The sequence below is a fragment of the Stenella coeruleoalba genome, assembly GCF_951394435.1.
Source record: "Stenella coeruleoalba genome assembly, chromosome: 18".
In the NCBI taxonomy this organism is placed as follows: domain Eukaryota; kingdom Metazoa; phylum Chordata; class Mammalia; order Artiodactyla; family Delphinidae; genus Stenella; species Stenella coeruleoalba.
The window spans coordinates 32,295,330-32,311,892 of NC_137164.1; the positions used below are offsets into that span (position 1 = coordinate 32,295,330).

At 37.6% G+C, this 16,563-nt stretch overlaps 1 protein-coding gene across 1 annotated transcript in view; it reads right to left on the reverse strand.

Moving 5' to 3' along the window:
* DIAPH3 (diaphanous related formin 3) overlaps positions 1-16,563 on the reverse strand; it is a 413,319-nt gene that overhangs the window by 194,571 nt on the left and 202,185 nt on the right. The window contains 3 exon segments of the mRNA XM_079902970.1: positions 14,364-14,478; positions 15,209-15,442; positions 15,445-15,555. Coding sequence (XP_079759096.1) covers positions 14,364-14,478; positions 15,209-15,442; positions 15,445-15,555 — 460 coding nt within the window.

A 16,563-nucleotide genomic window follows, 5' to 3' on the forward strand; every position in this document is an offset into this window, starting at 1 on the left:
CACTATTCACAATAGCCAAAAGGAGGAAACAGCACAAATCCATCAAAGAAAGAATGGATAAACAAATCATGGTATAATACATACAAGGGAATATTATGCAGCCATTAAAAGGAACGGAGTAGTGATATATGTTACAATGTGGACGATTCTCAAAACTGATAGCTGAAAGAAGCCAGATACAAAAGGTCATGTATGGCATGATCCCATCTAAATCAAACACCCAGCTTAGATCAATTCAGAGACAGAAAACAGACTAGTGGTTGCCAGGGCTGGAGGGAAGAGACAATGGGGAGAAACTGGTTAATGGTACAGGGTTTTACTTTGGACTGATGCAAATCATCTGTAACTAGATAGAGGAGGTGGTGGCACATGTGCTAAATGCCACTGAATTGTATACTTTGGTTAATTTTATGTGATGTGAATTGCACCTCAATTAACAACAACTATAAAAAAATCAATACTCAACAAAGGAGCAATTTTAAGGAAAAAAAAAAACTATGAACAATAAAATGTGTTACAATCTGTTTGCTAACAGTTATTCCTGGGGTTTGTAGACATCAAATCAAGGTCCATCCAACGATAACAGAATTTACCTAAACTTTTTCCTCCTTCTTATACAGATTCTTGCTGCTAAAACAGGAGAAAAAGGTGAAGCATTTTAGCATCTAGATTCTGAACTTACCCCACTCTCAACCACCTTCATTATTCTCTGAATTTTTTACCTAATTTAGCCCGTTATTCACTTAGAGCTAAAGTCATCAGTGGTAGAGTTAATTGGAATCTAGATCATTTAAATAATTCTACTCTCCTTCCAAAATTCCTATTTGCTTAAAATGAAAAAAGACAGTTTGCTTGAGGAGGTTGAAATTATTATATTTCTGCTTTAAAGGAATAAAAAACCATTAATTTCAGCCAACATTAATTTGGTGCCCACTAGGTGCCAGGCAGTTCCCTAGGTACTTAGGACGAAACAAAGATCCTTCTCCTAAAGGAGTTTAAATTCCAATTGGTGCGGAGAGAGAAAAAGACAAATGCATATCTACTAAATAAGTAATAAACAATATGTTAGAAGGTGATAAATGGTATTTTAAAAAAAGAAAAACAAGGTAGGGAGAGTTGGGTTGGAGAGGTTGTGGGCGAACACAGGCAGTGTGGCAGTACTAAACTGGGGCTAAGTACAGGAGCCTCATTGAGAAGGTGACATTTAAATCAAGACTTGGAGGTGGTAAGGGGCTGACTCGAGCAGACACCTGGAATAACAGTGTTCCAGGCAGGAAAGAGCCCAAGGCAGGAGTCTACCTGGTATGTCTGAGGTGAATCACAGAGGCTCTCCAGTGTGACTGCAGTGAAAGAACTGAGACGAAGGTTGTAGCAGAGGAAGTGAGAAAGCAGAGGAGCAGGAGTGAGAGTGGTTTCCAAAGCTTCAGCCCTCTCCCAGCAGAAAGGGCTGGCCCACGTAACAGCAGACGGGACGGCTGCACAGAGGTGGAGGCCAGGCAGGCTCTCCAGTGCTAACCTGGTGAAGGACACATCGGCAGCAAGGCAGCAGAGGCTCCCATGGGGAATTTTCCTAGGAGATAAAGAATGGGTAGGGACTGCAAAGAGAGGCAATGCAATGCATGGCCAAATTTAATGGAAAAAGTAGACCAAATTTACCGGAGAATGGTGTGTAGAATAGAAAAATAGCAAGAAGTATACAGCTAAAAATACAATTTGGTCCTGAATGCAGAAGGCTACAAATGCCAGACAGGGAAGGCCTTTTTTCTTTTAATCCCTTAGAATGAATGCACATGTGGGAGACCTGTAGGGATGATAAATCTGAAGACAGTTTATATTACTGTCTTAAAAACAGAAAGACTATGAGAAAACAATACAAAAAAAAAGATTTGAAGAAAGTACATAATGAGTGAAATGGCTATCATGGCTTCTAAAGTTTAAAGGACCAAAACAGAAGATACGTCATTATGCTGCACTGTTAGTCACGGTAGCTGGTCTCAAGGTCATTTCCACACCGATGCATATCGACTTCCACCCAGGCTCCCCTCAACATGCTCCCACGCCTTTCCCTCCCTCCTTTTCTCTAGTGTCCCAACAGGAGACAGAGGAACGAACATGAGGCATGAAGTTAAGAAGTAAACCCTTGACTTTCAACTGCTTTCTAATGATGCGACCTTGAGGATTAGATTTTTAACTTCTCCAGGCAACAGCTTCTCACACTAACTCTTATAATGTGAAGACCGGGCCCAGTTAGGAGCTGAGCAAGCACCCACTTCTCCTTTACTTTGTAAGTCAGTTCCTTTCTCTCATTCTTGTTTGCTTCCACCAGCTGTTCTGGCCTTCTTATAACTCTAGAATAATCAAGAATAATGAGAAATTTTGATTTACTGAGATTGTAGGTTATGCTTATTCATCAAGAACACACTGAAGAAAATGGCTCTTTTGACAAAGCACACCTCAGAGATACAAAAGTGGGCATGGGACCATCATGTCAGTTTCATTCTCTGCACTCAACAATCCTGCTGAGGAAAAATGATAGCTAAAAAAGAAAAAACCAGTAATCCACTGATTAGTCATTTTTGGATTGCCTAGTCTACAGAACAGTATTCTTTCAGATATATACATATATGTGTATATATACATATATGTATGTATACACACATATAGAGTAAATTCTATTACAAAAGTACAGTTACCACACTGAAGTTGATACAAACTGCTGTTTTCCTTGCTATTGGTATTAAAAGCAGATAAATCTGCTTAAGTCTAATGGAAATACAAATGACTGGTCAATTTTAAAAACTCATATTCACTTTTACAGATAGATAAGATTTTAAATGAAGTTAAATAAAACTTGGGAAAATTAAAAAATATTATTCAGAAAAAGGATAATTTTTAAACAAAAACTTAGAAGCTCTAAAAACTAATGTCCATCATTTAAAAACAAACACAATTATCCCACTGGCTATTTCAACGCTTCTGGGTTGAATCTTACACTAACGGGACCAAGAACGCCAAACTATTCCATTGTGACCTGTGAACCCTCAAAAATAATTGGTTCTCTAATTGAAAAAGAAAAGAAGATTAAAGAAGGGAGAAGAGCCCTGCTTCAGGAGGAAAAAGTCTCAGACAATACGATGACAGAAGAGTAGACTGGCAAGTAACTGAGCCAACACTTAAATTAAAATAAATTGCTTACTTTGTGTGAAATGTGGTTGTATTAGATCTTTTGATAAATGTGATATCCCTCAGTGGTGAAATTTTTCCAATTAAAATAAACTTTTTATATATTGTATTTAAATTATCCAGTGAAATATGCAATTATAATAACATTTCCCAGCCTGTAATGAAACTGTATGTTCATATTAGGTCTGAGTAATATTCGGACTAGGAAAAGGTCCCTCTTCCAGAAGTCCCTATTATATAAATATTATATAAATATTGTATAAATATTTATAAATATATAAATATTACATAAATATAATAAATATGATTCAGATAAAAATATGTTGTGAAACATCGTAAAACAAGAGTAACAATCTGTATTTTAAAATATAATTAAACTTTAAGGTGAGGGAACTAAGTTTTTTAACAAGGCAATATAGAAACAGTCATCTCCCACAAGTTTATAATGTATAAAATATAACACATTTCTTTTTCTAAATTAGAACCAGTCTTTCTTTCTTCCTTACATAGTAACAAGTGAAAGTCAAGAACCAATTTGTTTTTAAATACCAGTGGTTCTTTACCCTAGCTTTTTGAAGGGTATTTCTGGCTTGGAAAAAAAAAAAATTAAGTAAAAACATATATACAGAATTTACTAACATCTTAGAAAAAATGAAATTAATAGTATACATTACAAACTGGAAAATATACAGTAGGCTGTGATACCTTTTCACATTAATTTAATATAGTATATTTAAATAAAGAAGAGGAAAAATCATTCCTGGCACTTAGACATATGAGGATTTTTCCTAAAACTCCGGAAAGGCACTTGGCTGTGGTAACAAAAACATATGTTGGTGTGATTAGTAAAGATCCAAAGCTCAATAAACATTTAGTGAACAGAACAAATGATTTAAACAGTTAAGCCAAAATGCCCCAGGACCCAAAAATGACATTCCTATAAAGGGAATGCAGGGCTAAAGGAGACTGGCATAATTTTAATGAGCGGAATCAACAGGGCCAAGTACCTTGTGAAATGCTACAATTTTATGGCATCCAGTTATCCCAAACCCCGTCCTCTGTCAGGAGTGTCCACGTCCTAATCCTTGGAGTCTGTGAATATCTTACCTTACATGGAAAAGGGAACTTTGCCAGTGTGGTTAAGGTTAAAGACCCTGAGATTAGGAGAGTCTCCTGGACGATCCAGATGGGCCCAATTTAATCACATGAGTCTTTAAAGAACCTCTCCTGACATAGGTCAGAATCTGAGAAGCATGTACTCAAGGAAATCAGGTGGGGAAGACTCAGCTCGCTGCTGCTGGTTTTGAAGAATCTAGAAGGAGGCCACAGACTGAGGAATGTGGGCAGCCTCTGGAAGCTGGAAAAGGCAAGGGACAGATTCTCCTGAGAGCCTCCAGAACATAGCCCTTGACTTTAACCCAGTGAGACTAACCTACAGAACTGTAAGATGGTAAATTTGCGTTATTTAAGCTGCTAAATTTGGAGTAATTTGTTATAGCAGCAATAAAAAACTAAGACAAAGCCCCACCTGTGAGCATAATAATTCTTCCCACCTTTGCCAGCTAAACTATGCTGAAACTGGAGGGAAAGAGAGGAAAACGGATGAGAAGCCAATTGAGAGTCCTGACATCACTGGGATACTGAACTTACTAACTCTGGGACTACCAACCACCAGACTTCCCTTTTAAATCACTTTTAACTGGGTACTGTCTCCCGCAGGCAAACTTTCTCACAGAGTCACCAGAAAAGATTGATTTACATACACTAATGCAGCATGTAAGTTTCTAAGTTCATCATCCAATCTTAGATTTGGGGGCTGTGAGTCATTCTGAGATAAACACTTTTCACTTCAAGAGTTTTGCCTCCCCTATCTATTACTAGACAGGCTGTCAGAGAAGAAGAAATACCAACACCCATTTTCAATTAAGTTCCAGACATCTGTTCATGTATTTCCTTAATTTGTCACCAGTTCAGGAAACAAGAGTTAGGCTAAACCATATGTATAAAATACAATTGTATACAGTTGACCTAAATAATTTCTTTAGCTTACATCACAGAGCTGGAGGAGTAACCTATTCTTGAGAAATTATCACTCCTGTGAACATCATGCTAACACTCTATGAAACGAAGAAAATGAACAGTTATCATCCTTCCTGCAAACCCTGGGGGGAATTTAGGCCATCAGCTCTACTTGGTACTCTTATTTGCCTATCAACTAAAGGTTCCCTACGCCTTAATGCACCCCAGTTCCACAATGACATTAAGCCGTCCGTACCATCCTCATTAGGTTGAAACTGTAAATAAGTGTCAAAAATAATGAATTATTGGGCTTCCCTGGTGGCACAGTGGTTGAGAGTCCGCCTGCGGATGCAGGGGACGCGGGTTTGTGCCCCGGTCCGGGAAGATACCACATGCCGTGGAGCGGCTGGGCCTGTGAGCCATGGCCGCTGAGCCTGCGAGTCCAGAGCCTGTGCTATGCAACGGGAGAGGCCACAACAGTGAGAGGCCCACGTACCGCAAAAAAAAAAAAAAAAAAAAAAAAAAAAGGAATTATTGACACGATCCAGTAAGGTTTTATAAAGAACTGAATGAGCTTTCCAAGATCACTCTCGAATCATCAGCTCAATGCTCTAAAACAGAATCACACCAAGAAAAACAAAGTTAAATTTTTCAATTTTTAAAGTTCATGAAATTACACACCAGCTCCATTAATGGGCACCAGCTCCATTAACGACATAAACTGAAAGAAAGAAAAAACATCACAGAAAAACTTTTAAAAAAAGAGGGAAATAAAATCCCCAACAGGTCTTTACATTTATTCCTGATTCAACAGATCCTTCTCTACAGAAACTTAATAAAGCATTTGACAGTTAAGATGTACACAAAAATGCAAGAAACAAGAGGTATAGACCAGTATTCTAAAAGTCTTCCTAAGTGGCTATTAACATAGGTCCATTAACAGAGCAGTTTCATGGTTTAGAAAGCTTCATTTGGAAATAAGGCCAGGGACTTCCCTGGTGGCACAGTGGTTAAGAATCCACCTGCCAGTGAAGGGGACAAGGGTTTGAGGCCTGGTCCGGGAAGATCCCACATGCCACGGAGCAACTAAGCCTGTGCGCCACAACTACTGAGCCTGCACTCTAGAGCCTGCGAGCCACAACTGCTGCTACAATGAACTGGGCATTGCAAAATATGTTTTAAAATATTCATCATATAATCCTCACAATAAACTTATGAGCTGGATCTTAACTCCCCCATTTTAGAGAGGAAAGACCTACAGCTGTAAGGGCTGGGGTCGCACACTTGTAGGTGGATTCCACAGTGCCTCACTTCTCCTGCAGACTCCACAGCATGATGTTAGTATTTACAGTTCAAATACTTACAGAAGTAAAGAGAGGTACCAAATGATGAAAGATGGTCTTAATAAAAAACGGCAGGTTTTTAAAGCCTTTAATATAAATTGTGGGATGAGGATGAACTGCTGTGGGGCAGTGGTAAGGTGGCAGGAGATGAGAGGAAAATTATTTTAAATCAAAGAAGAGCACTTTAAATAAAACATAATAGGATTTCTTTTAATCAGAGAAGCAGCATGGCATAGCAGAAGGAGCAATGGCTTTACACTCATATCTGTATTCCATTCACAGTGGCGGCTCCTTTTAGCTGAACTTCACTTGAAGAGCACAACTTTTTCTTACTGATAAAATGTATACAACATTTGCCTGGGGCCCTTTGCAGAACTGTTTTGAGGAGCAAATAAAACGATATAAATGAAGTAAACATAACTGCTAAAAAGAAAGACACATTATTAATACTGTTGTTTTATTACTGTCTAATTAGGGAATAAGTTTTCTATTTTTTTTCCATTTTTGATATATGCTTTTATTAACAAATGCATTATGGCCTGTTAACATGGATTTAAAAAATGGATGGCCAGATGTTGGAACCACCATAAAAACTTATTCTAAGCTGGATAAAATATCTCATTACAAATAACACACTAGCCCTTTAAATTACAAAACAAACCCAAAAACCACATACCTGTGAATAGGCAGCAGTTGAGGCGAGGCCCCTGACCTCCACCTCACTCCCACCTCTACATGCTGCAGCAGGGTCCTTAACCTTTTTTGCCATGGAGCTCCATTGGCAATCAGAGAAATGGACCCCTTCTCAGAATAATTTTTAAATGTATAATTTAAATACATAAGATTTCAAAGGAAGCAAATTGTTCTCGAACGCAGTTATTAAAATGCACTGTTTATGGACTGGTAACAAACATGTATGGCAACCATGGAGATGGACTGCTCAGGTCTCCCTTTAGGAAAGAACTTTCCACTCGGTTACAAAGGAACACACTTAGCTGACAGGCTCCAAGCCATGAGCACCCTCAGGACCCTCCTCAGTTTTGGAGCCCCAGCCAAGGACTGAGCACGGCAGAAGTAACCAGGCCTGGCCATCACGGCCCAACCTGGGACTCCTCTGACAGGCATTCTGGGCTCCAGCACTCCCTCCCAGCTGTGCTGGCTGAGAAGATTTCTCAGATTTGCATCACAGTCCCAGGTTCTTCCTGCCTAGTCCTGCTCTCAACTGCCTTTACCTTTCACATACATAACCCATCCCTTGCCCCTTAAAAAAACCCTCCTGCACTTCAACATCTCAGCATCTGCTTCCTGGAGGACCCAACAGACAAAATATGCTTCTTTATTAATGTCTTAAGTAACAAGGTCTAGCTGCAGGTCTAATAATTACTCTAATTTTGAAGTAGTGATGAGTTTCAATGATATTTCAATGTACCTGAAGCAATTCTCATGTGATATGAAAGTACGTATGAACCTTACAGGTAGAAACGACATAGGTACTGCTGTGTTTGTTGCCTATATTTATCATTGAAGGAAAAACTAAATTTCAGTTAGAGGTTAATGAAAGTGATGATGCTAAATTTTTTTTTTCTTAGCCAAGTTCATAGGCCTCAAGTTAAGAACTCCTGGTGTAGTGTGTGTCTGACTTTGAAATATCCATTCTTTTAAGGCACAGACACCTACTCAGACAAGTCAGAGCTGTGATAAGCAAAGGTCTCTAAACTGGCATTCTCCTCAGATGCCATGACAGCCATGAAAGCTTGTGGTAAACACAGAACATGTTCAAGGTATCAGAGCATATGCCCAAATGACCTAACCTTGAGGGACCAAGAAAACAACAACAACACCCAGCTTACCTAAACACATGAATATATAATCACCTCCAAACCTAAGTTATGAAATTCAAAGTTATAAAATTACAATAAAGTTATTTCCACAGAAAGTTTTTTTTTCTGTTACAAAAGAATTTACTACACTGTTTATTTAATATCGAATTCCTATAGCATGGAATCCAGCAAGAAGCGCTTATCTCCTTATGACTCTCCTACCACGATCCCACTCCCTCCTTGTGCTCCAGGGATGGATCCAGGTACAGTGCTAACTCCATGTGATTCTCTCTCTTCCAAGCCTGGCAAGTGGTGTGTGTGGAGGAGGGCATGGGGGTCAGAGAGAGTAGAGAAGAGAGGAAGTGAATGGCCAGATTTACAAAATATTACTTTAAGATTAAAATAGCACATTCAGAAGGAGGAGCCTCATTTATATTTTCAGAAGAACAATGGTGTGCACTAACTATGAGTGGGAGTCCTGAGTGATAGAACATACTGCAGACAAGGCAGTCGAAAAATGCACTTTGAGCAATCAGAGGGCAACAAGAGATGCCAGGGTAAATGGGGAAGAAGACAGAAGAAGGAAATGCAGGAAATGGAAGAGAAATCCTAAGAGACAAAATCCTAAGCGATGACAATGGCATGTAATGACCTTACAATTTTGTTAAGGTTTGACAGCTACAGGCGCACCACTGAAAACTGCTACCAGAATTAAAATACCACGATGAGCTACTTGTAATACGGAAGGGAGACAGCATCCCCCAATCTACCACTAGTCAAGTGACACTAGTTGAATCCAGTGCCCTAATACCATTCTTTTCTCCAGTGGAAGAAGAAAAAAAGAGAATAGAAAAAAGGAAAGAAAAAAAGCCATGTTTATGGGCATACCCCCCCCAATACAATACATACAAGTCCAAGCCTCCTCCTTTTCTGTTTATAGCATCAGTACAATATATAAGAAACATGCCTATTTACAGGGACCTTTAAACCTTCTATCACACCATGCCAAAGATATGCTGGGTAACTAAGTGTGTAACTGAAGCATTTTGTGGACTTGAAAGTTGCCTGTGGCTCCAACCTAAATAACCCCTTTCTTTACGCTCTCTCTATAGATTTTATTTCTCTAAAGCTTTCAGAATAAATTTCTGTTTCTTTTGCAACCCAACAGAGAATATAATTGGTAACAATGAGATACTCTCTAATGGTGAAACAAGCAAGACATTCCTGACCTATCTCATAATTTCCTTAAGTTCTTTCCAGATTCAGCCACAGACAAGAACCAAAATAAATCCCTAGAGAAATATTTAATTTGCCACTGACTTCCTCCCCAATCTTCCCAAACTAGTGTTTGTCAAATGTCTTTTCAGAAACCTTTAAGATGTTGAAGATATGTTACATTCATTTTGGCATCATCTCTATATTAACATGCTCTCAAGAACCATACTTCTGTTATAAATTATATTGTTCACCTTAATGTAGGCTTCTGAGGTAGTTCAGGATTTTTTATACACTTTGGTTCATACAGAGGAATAAATTGTGTTTCAGATACAAAGCAACAAACTGAACACAGCCAAGTCACAGGGATACTCCATGGTTTATCACTTCCTACCCCAATACTTTGTCCACGGAACTATGATGTCAGAAATCGAAGCTTGATTTGTTTTTAAGTACATAATCCATTAACTGTTTCCATATGCCATAACTGTTCAGTTGAGAAATTATTTATAAACCAGTTTATTGGCCCTATCTGGCAAATATGATGCACCTGTTATAAAATTTGATTACTTCAGAAAGCTAACAATTGTGGAACCACATTTTCATAATAAATCAGTCTATGAGAATTAGACTATTCATATACTTTCAGAAAGCCCTTTAATCCCTATTAAGTTAACAGTTTGTGAATAATGAAAGTAATTAATATTAATTTTAGTCGATAAATCCAACACCAATAACCCGTTAGTATACGTTAATCCATTTTCCAACAGCCTGTAAAAATTAACCAACAGATGCTTCCACTCTGGTAAAAAATATGCAGGCCATTAGCATTATTTTGATGATACCAAATGTTCAATATAGTATATGAACATTGTGATTAAATTTCTGAGAGATATACAAACAATGTTCTTTTATAACCTTGTTAAGTCTTAACAGAAGCCAGAGACTGTAAAACATGGCAGTCTTTTCTACAATCAAGATCAGTACTGGTTGTCCCACTCCTTGTTCTTAGACTTCACCTGCGAACTTGACTGCGCTTCACCAAGGCCACAGAGTAACATGAGTACAGGGCCCCTCACCACAGTGTCCCCAGTGCTAAACACAAGGCCTCACATTCAATGTGTCCCTTGTAAATACTTGTCGACTTGAACAATGGTAGCCAAATAGGATAAAGAGAAAAAGCAGAAGAAATTAAAGAGGCAGATGAGAAAAATAAAAGAAAAAGATGATCAGGAAAAATGTCTACATGTTATTTTCAAAAGAATCTAAACTATGGAAAGCTAAGATGTATCTCAAAAGTTCAGGATGGAGAGAAGCAAGGAAAACAAAGTGAGATACTTAATAGGGAAATAAAGTATAAAAAAGAAAATGATACTACTGAATCAGAAAAAAAATGTTGATTTCATAGGAAATGGCTTAGAGGGGGGTTTCCGTACTCCTTAAGATATGACACAAGGGGGCTTCCCTGGTGGCGCAGTGGTTGTGAGTCCACCTGCCGATGCAGGGGACACGGGTTCGTGCCCCAGTCCGGGAAGATCCCACGTGCCACGGAGCTGCTAGGCCCGTGAGCCATGGCCGCTGAGCCTGCGCGTCCGGAGCCTATGCTCCGCAAAAAAAAAAAAAAAAAAAAAGATATGACATGAGGCACGCTTCATTGAAGCAATGCTATAAAAATCACAGGGAGGGGATTAGTTTAGAAAGCAAAGTAAGTAAAATCTAACTGGAAAAAAAGGAAGAAATATAATAAAGGCCAATATGAGTTAAGAGGGAACGTCCAACTCGCTTACCAATAACATCTTGCTCCATCTATGAGTCAGTGGGGCAGGGTGCTATTGTGGGGAGTTAGAACTGTTTTGCAATCGTAGACCAAGAGAAAAACCTCAGCAGAGATGTGGTAAAGTTTAAACAAAGTCACATGAAGAAGACCCAGCTCAGGGCTGGTATACCACAGGTACTCAATAGGGATTATTAGTTCCTCTTCCTCTTCCAACTCCCAGGTTATGAGACCTCTGAAACCCAACAATCTTAACCTAAACGTCTCATAAACCTAAAGCAGTGTAAAATAAATAGCCATACTTAGGACAAAAAATAAAGAACATGAGAGAAAATCCCAAGGTTCTTTTTAGATTATTGGATTCAGTTCCTTTCTTTCTTTTTCCTTTCTGCCAATTTTAAATGCTTAGGAAGCACAAAGATTGGCATCTACCATTTAAAATGCCTGGAATGGAACATTCAACTATGTCAGAGAAAGAGCCCTAGTTCTTAGTCCAAACAGGTACTTCAATTAAAAAAAAAGTAAAAAAAAATATTTTCTCTAAAAATCCACAAGTCTTCAGTAATCTGAATTCTTTGTCCTTCCCTGCCAAGTTGTGATGCAAGCCAATGATGACAATCAACTAGCAGCCCGTGCCTCTATCTCCCCCTGCCTGCTAGAGAGTGGAGAGCAACTATATTTCTACCTGGAACTCAACAATGAATAATAGGTTTAATTTTGAATTCTGCAGAAATGACAAAATTGATTCAAAGTAACCTTTGGTGTCACGTGAAACAGGCAAATATTCGCAGCCAGGCCACGAATAAAGAGACAAGGAGCAACCTATCCACCAGCCCTCTGTCTTGTCCAAGTTTTCTAAGCACCTTTCTCTTACCTTCCTTTCTGACCTTTCCTATAAAATATCTACTGAAATCCTGTCTTTCTGAAAGCAGCAATGAATAGCCTTTTCTAATGAAATACTAATAATGCCAAAAAGAACACTTAAGGCTCCTCAAATAATGCTTTCTAGGAATTATTCTTTAAAATCCGAACCAAAAATAGTCACCTTCTCAGCTCGCCACCTGTTGGCATTGTGAAATGTTGGCACTGCCCCGCGTTACAACCCTGGGCTTCCCTATCTTTCTGTTGATTATGGAAATATCATCTACTGGTCCCAGAAAAGAGGCAGCAGCATTTGAGCTGAGAGAAAAGAAGTCATAGCCTCTGCCAGCCTCTAAGTCAAACCAAGGAGAGATTCAGGGCAGTGTGGATGCATGCACCAATCCAGAGAGGCACTAATATATGGAATATTCAGAAAAGGATCATTATTTCCTCACCTTAATCTTTACAACTAGTATTAGATTGAGCAAATATGTTGATTTTTTTCAACCTTAAATCGTAAGACTAAAGTTAGATGACAAGAATTTTTTAAAGGTCCAATTATTTCATTTAGGGCTAACACTACAGCTAAATTAAAGACATGCTAACAAGTTTCCCTTTTGAGCCTCATTAATTAAGAAAGTAATCAGAGTAAAGAGGGAAAAAAAATAGAGAAGCTGGATCCCAGAATTACTTAAATAGCTTTTAGGTACCACCCTTTCTACCTACTAGAAAAGCAGAGGGAAAACTAATCAATTCCAGATTATGAAATCTGAAATTCTGAAGTGTTTTACATGTAAATACACATTTTAACTGCCATATATTTTCCCTGATTGCCTGAAGAGTGCACTAATCTTATTCAAAGAAAATTTTGATTCTCCATAATCAAAAGATAAAATTAAGATCTGCTTACTTCACAAGTTTTCCTATGGTAAGCTTGCTAAGAAAATGCCCCTGGTTTTCAAAGATCAAAATATATCATTTTTACTATTTTGGTCAAGACCAATGGTGTTCCAAAATATCTGATAAAGGCTTTGGATTTAACACAAATTCTAGAAATCTAATTTACAATTACCTTTTAGAGTTTCTAACTTACAATTATTTTTTTTAAGTTTTTAATTTATATTTTAGAAAGCATTTCAAAGGAAAGCAAATGATTTTTTTTGCTATCTGCCAACATCCCTTGGTTGCTGTGATGATCAAGTTAAATCACGTATATAAAGCATCTAGCATGGTGCCTAGTACCCGGTGGGCACTTTAAGAAATCAATTCTTCTGTCTACACCAAGCCTTCCCATCTCCATCCAGATGGAGAAAAGCCCGCGCACAGCAAAGAAGACCCAACGCAGCCAAAAATTAAAAAACTAATAATTTTAAAAAATAATTAAACAAAAAAAGATAACGACTGACCTAAGTGCCTTGTACTACAAACCTAAAATGTGTTACTTAAAAATGAACTGAACAGTATATGTGCATATCAGTCCTGAAACATAAGTGGTAGGCCCATGATACTGGATGAGAAAAAATCAAATTTCAGACAAGAGTAATTCCTAAATATAATTGTTAAAAAGAGAAAAATCACACTGCACAGGTAAAAGCTATCTGTGATGGCTTTTGAAAATGAATTCCATTGCATTTAATGAAAAGATGTTATAATCTACTCATAGACTCTATTTCAAACTAATTTTCAAGATGCTCTATAAATTTGATATTTCTATCCCATGTGAGTCATACTAATTAATTATGTGATAGCCACTGTAACATTAAAGGGTGGGAAAATTCTGACTAGAGGAAGAGTTACATTTTGTTTTCGTTTTTCTATTTCTCATTGACTACAGGGAATTTTCACACCAAAATTTTCTCTGAAAATACCCTCCTTTACGAAAGTCTAATTTAGAATATCTTCAAAGAAGGTATTATAAAGAAATTTTTTTAAGTTTTGTATTAAATCATTTGTATTTTAAAAATTGTTCAGTTGATACTCTATATAAAAAATTAACTTCAGATTATTCATTGGATTATTCATTTATCCATTAGTAACATAAAAAAATACCATTTATATGACACAAATAATACTTTCTAAAGGTAAGCATATAAAAAGTTACAATATTAAAATACTAAGAGTAACAAATAACCAAGATATTAAACGTACCTTTTGGTTGGCAACAAAACATATTCTCAAGTTTACAAAGCAAATCCACATTTTCATACTTATTTTCATTTGCTTTTACCCAGAAACAGTCTTCAGTCATTTCCTGAGGTCTGATCTGCAGCCAGAGAGAAGACAGATCCACACACAGTTGAGTGTTTCATCTGTCCCCCACACCCAATCACCATGTATACACCCAGTGCCCCAGAGCTGCCAGTAGATGTTTATGAAGTAATCTCTGTAAGATTTTTTTCCCAAAGTATGTTCAATGAAATACAAGTTCTGCAGGAAGTTAATGTGTTATTAGGGAGAAAAAAAAAAAAAAAAAAGGTTCCGCTCTCAAATAGTTGGGAATTTGAAGTTGAATGAAATGAAGTTTGTTTCTTCTCAATTATACTTCTCCTAGTCTTTAGCAATGCTCAATTTATGTGACCATGGAACCATCATTCTGCAGGATTCAAAATTCCTATGTCTCGACTAACTATCCACTTCTGACAAGTAGTAATACTTTTCCCAATAGCTATCAATATAAAAAAGTTCCTAAGAATACTATTTTTTTTCTACTTTTGAAAAACACTTCAAAATACAGAGTATAACCACAATAATGTTGAATTGGCAATTTAATTACAATCAAATCCCATTGTAACAACTAACATCAATTCCTACCCAATTTATAAACCAGAGAGCTTTAGTCAATAGCAAAGGGCTTTGACTCAACATTTTTATTTAAAATAATGCCTGTTTATTTAATGTCATTTTGAATAGGGATCCCATTGGAAACTAAATACAATTATATTTAAGTTTTAATCTAGGTAACAGTATTATTTCTCTATTTATTTCTGTTTTACCTTTAACCAATTCAATCTTCTCATGCTGTTCTCCGGTTTAAATTCTTTCTTTGGTTTTAACCCAAAAGGCAGGGTTGGTGGTGGGGGAGAGGTTCGTCCACAGAGAAATCCCAGGGGAGGTGGTGGAGGCACAGGACCACCACCAAATGGCATGGGCATTCCTGGAAGGGGAGGGGGTGCAGGTGGGGGGGGGAGGGGGTGCAGGTGGGGGGGGGAGGGGGTGCAGGTGGGGGGGGAGGGGGCAAGCCTCCACAAGAGGGAAGTGGCTGCGGTGGAGGAAGTGCTGCGTGGCCAGTTCCATTTTCTTTTGAAGAAGGCAAATAGGTACCCGGTGGCAAGGCACCAAACTATAGGGGAAAGAAAAAGAAGAAATATGACAAAGAACTCTCTATAAAACATGTTAAAGTACACTTTTCACAAAAATAAGGTATTATTTTAAACCAAAAACAACTGAATTTCAGTAACGTCATGTGGTTTAACCTAAAAACAAAATTTCAAAGATTTTTTTCCCAATTTAAGAATATTATAGCTTTTGTTTTCATAAAAATGTAATTGTCAGAAATATTACTCCCCGTTTTGAGGTAGTTATGGCCAACCAGGTGGAGATGTCCAGGAGGCAAATGGCAACATGGGCCTAAAAGATCTGAAAGTCAGCAGTCTCTACAGGACAGCTGAAGAAGGCATGGGTGTAGATATGTTCACCCAGAGTATGCAGCATGAGGAAAGGTTTGTATACAGAATTCTACAGGACACCAGCATTTAAGTGGTAAGTAAAAAAAAAATAAGATCCAGAAAAAGAGAGGTAAATAATATTGCCACATCGTGCCTTTGCCCTTGAGAAAAAAAATCTAAGATTCTTAGTAGGACCTTCAGAGCATCTCACGATCTGGTCCCTGTGACCACTAGGCACTTCTGTCCTTATGTTTCCATGGCATAATAACAATAGATGCATTTTTACTATCATAAAGGTGATCTGGGTTGATAAATAATTTTTTGTGATATGGTTATTTCCTGAAATTACTAACTTCAACTCTGAGCCATATAGCTATAGGAGTATTAATAAATCATTTAAAAGTTTTATGGCACAATTATGGAAAATAGATCATGTATAAAGGCTTGAAATCGATATCCAAGGTCAGCACAAAGAAAAAGTATTTAAGAGAAGTTGAAACCACAGTCAAAAAACATGCCTTATCAAAAACATTAAGTATAAAGAAGAATCACTTTAGTGTTATGCTGGGTTGCTGTGATCATGAATAGCACAGCCCTCTCAATGTAAAGGATGTATGTACATTATACTCACACTCAGTATACATTTATGGTTAACAATTAATGTCTTAAAACAAAGGTATGGT